Source organism: Rutilus rutilus (assembly GCF_951802725.1).
Source record: "Rutilus rutilus genome assembly, chromosome: 4".
NCBI lineage: Eukaryota > Metazoa > Chordata > Actinopteri > Cypriniformes > Leuciscidae > Rutilus > Rutilus rutilus.
The window spans coordinates 44,001,468-44,005,280 of record NC_140212.1 but is presented as its reverse complement, the minus strand read 5'-3'; the positions used below and the strand labels follow the sequence as shown (position 1 = coordinate 44,005,280).

At 37.9% G+C, this 3,813-nt stretch overlaps 1 protein-coding gene across 1 annotated transcript; it reads left to right on the top strand.

The window, feature by feature from the left end:
* Positions 1–750: 750 nt before the first annotated feature.
* LOC311289841 (epidermal differentiation-specific protein-like) lies at positions 751–1,269 on the top strand (the record flags this gene model as incomplete). The annotated part of the gene is made up of 1 exon (XM_084408087.1): positions 751–1,269. One exon carries the CDS (start codon positions 751–753, stop codon positions 1,267–1,269), a length of 519 nt encoding a protein of 172 aa, XP_084264213.1.
* Between the last annotated feature and the right edge of the window lie 2,544 nt (positions 1,270–3,813).

The window sequence follows — 3,813 nt, the reverse complement described above, 5'->3', positions numbered from 1 at the left end:
TGTCAATACACAGACATTTTATCATCATGAACTTATATATTGAGGCATAATTGTGTCGCCATGACATGATATTCTGGGGTATGACTATTTTATAGATGATTTTTTGAGTACCTAACCCGACCCCGACCCCTAACCATTTCTCAATATGAAACACATAACAGGCAGATAAAAGTATGGTCACAATAATTTATTCAAAAATATCAAATATTTCAAGTCTTCCGGCCAAACGATTGCTTTACGGAACAAACCCGAAACTGATCACATTCACAAATCGCCACCTGAAGAAGCTTATCGTCACTTTCATCCTGAAATGCCATTGCCATTAAATTCTGTGATATTTCTGCAACTCAGTTAAGATGCATGTTATAATTTAACGAAATTAGTGAAGTGGCTCAATTTACAGTATTTGGGATTTGGCCATTATCAGTATCAACTTGTACATGAGAGCTAAGCAGCCGTCAAAGTGAACACAACACAATGTTTTTTTGTTTTCCCCAGTCAGGAGCATACGTAACATATGGCTCGTAGAGAGTTTTGGACCTTGTATTAGAAGTTTGAGACTGGGCATGTTTCTCAGCTTCCACACCTACATGCCCTGTCATGACCTTGTCAACGCCCACTTTGGTCTACTTGTGCTTTAAAAGGCAGCTCTGAACACCAAGTAAGTCACTGTTCCCAGCAGAACCACTGGAAGCTGCTTCAGAAACACTTGCCTTCTCCAGCCTCTCTCTCCTCGATTCATCATTCAAAATGGGCAAGATCATTGTTTATAGCAGAGAAGCCTTCGAGGGCAGATCAGCTGAATTCAACCATGATGTCCACGACTTAAGAGAGAAGGGCTTCGACGACGCCATCGCCTCCATTAAAGTCATTGGCGAACCATGGGTGGCGTATTATGACAAGAATTTTGCTGGAAAGCAGCGGGTGTTTGAGGAAGGAGAGTACGCCACCCGTGATGACAAAGGACAGTTTTCTTCCCTGAAGATGGTCTCAGATGACCTGGACAACCCTGAAATCCAGCTGTTTGAGCACGTGAACTATAGAGGAAGAAGCGTGACCCTACGCAAAGAAACCAATCTCCACGACATTGATTTCAGTGACATAGCTTCTTCCCACAAAGTGAAAGGTGGAGTCTGGGTGCTGTACGAGCACATCAATCGTCAGGGTTCCCAGCTTATTTCTTTCCCTGGCGAAGAAGTGGCCAGCTATGTGCCGCTCTCCTTCAACGATAAGGCTAGCTGTGTGCGTCCCTTGCAGCCGAAGCCATAGACAGCATCATTCAAAGAACGCTTTCTGCAGCTGATAATGAACCGGATCCCTTTCGGAAAGAATGAGGCAGGTGGTGGGGAAAGACTGATCTTGACCAGAAACGATGACTGTGACTCCAATAAACCTGAAGAAACTTCATGCAATTGGACTCAACCTTATCATTTGATGAAAGATCATCTGTGTAAAGACATTAACTGTACATGTTAATTTGGCAAAAGTTTATATAATAATGATGAATTTTATAAGAAAAAGTTTTAAACTGCTGGTTGTTCGGCTTTTCATCAGTAGTGATCAGTATCAGTAAACATATGTAATGAAATACAGTTTTGGAACAGTTTCTACTACAGATCATATTGTATTTGAATGTATTTCCCCTGTTTGATGAGAGTGAAATATTGAAAGGGATTTTGGATTTATATTATGCTGAGAAAGAGACAACAAATGCTGTTTTACCCTGTCAACTCAGAAAATAAAGACTCTGAAAGATCGTAATGCTCCTTGTTTCAATTCTCTTTTTTCTACTTTTATATTTTTCATTTAGCAGATGCTTTTATCCAAAGCGACTTACAATTGAGGATTTCAAAGGAAGGAAGTTATCTAAAGAGGCAATAAACAGGAGAAGTGCTATTAATACAGAGTTTCAGCCATCGTTCAAGCTAGAATAGAGAGGGATTAAGGAATAGTGAGAATCCCTGAATTTAAGGGAGAGGTGGGATGTCTGGAATAGACCAGTAAGAACTGACAGTGTTGAAACCGAGACACATTGATAAATTGCTTGTATATTTTCTGAATACAACATGTATACATGAATATACTATATGAGTGTGTGGGTGATTCTCCAACTACAGGCACTTTTGTGTCCTTGGCCTTTTTTTGTAAATGAATAAACAAACAAATGCACAAATAAATTGTCATTATGAAGTTCATGCTCCAACATCCTAGTAACCACCAAATCTTGCCCCTGTTTCCTTTTAAAATGCTTTTGCGAGGCTGTTTATTAGCAGATTTTGCAGTTTTACAATATTGTAATAAAATACATAAATTGAAAAGTGGTGGAAATGACATCTTTGAAAGCGCTCTTCAGAAAAACTGTTAAAAATAATAATATTCCATGTAATTCTAAACCTGCCCACTGTCATATTGTGTTAGAAGACAAATGAATGAAGCCAGGAAGATTGTTTTAAGTGTGTTTTAAGAGAGTGAATTTTCCATAAGCTCACAGTGCCAAAAGTGCTGGAGAATCACCTGTGCATGTATAACAAAATATATAATACACAATCAATGTTATTGATTGTTGCATTTTTTTTTTTTTGTATTGTATTTTAGTTTAATTTTATAGTAGCAAAATAATAGTTTTTTGATAAAAGCTGTTTTAAAAAAACGTCATCAAACAAAAATTAAAAAAGGTGATTCATGGTTTGCCATTTAGACAGAATCTCACATATTATATGTGGTTCAAACTTTTTATTCAGCATTAGATTTCAAATTTAAACGCCATTGATATGTTTTATAATTTGTATGTGAATGTTTATGGACTTCTGTGATTTTAGCGTTTGAACTGTGCATTGCGTTTAGTTCAGCTGCAAAATCTCATTTGCAAAAGCTTGACTTGGTCCAAACACAAGCCCTCCGCCTATGTAGTGGTGCATTCAAAACTTCTTCAATCCCAGCTCTCCAGGTGGAGATTGGGGAGATGCCTTTATCTCTGAGACGTCTTCAGCTTGCCATGGTATATTGGGTAAATTTTGCAGGGGCATAAGCAGGGTCATCCAACCAAACCAGTGTTGAATGCATGTTGGGAACATGGAAGGAAGCAATTTAACAGTTTTGGATGGGTGGGAAACAGTCAAGCTGAGAAACTGGGACTAGTTAAATTAACTACCAGCTGTACAGTGGTGTTACCTGCTATTCCTCCTTGGATATTTCCATTACCAGCTGTGGATCTTGAAATCGCAAAGATATTAAAACAATGCAAGGAATATGGTGGGATGAACGATCTGGTAAAACAATATCTAGGTCTCAAGTATAATAATAGTATTCAAATATTTACAGACGGCTCAAAAGACCCAAGTACAGGAAAGACGGGAGCAGCAGTATATATACCACATTTTCAGAAATCAATACTAAAAAGAACTTCAGATCATTTAGCGGTTTACACTGTGGAACTTTTAGCTATTTTACTAGCACTCACATGGATAGAGGAGGTTGGGCCTAATCAATATATCATCTGTTCAGATTCAATGGCATCATTAATAAGTATTGCAAATTGCAAATCTGTTTGTAGGCCTGACTTGATTTATGAAATCTTTCATAGTCTATATAGATTACAAAATCTTAATATTACAGTGTGTTTTATGTGGGTCCCATCTCACGTTGAAATAGAGGGTAATGAAGCAGCTGACCGTTTGGCTAAAAAGACTCTTAAGTCAGACCTGCAATGGACAGATCCATTGAGTAAAATGGAAATGAAAAGTGTCATTAAAACAGGAATCAATAGGTTATGGCAAGGACAATGGGAAAAGGAGACCAAAGGTCGTTTTTTAT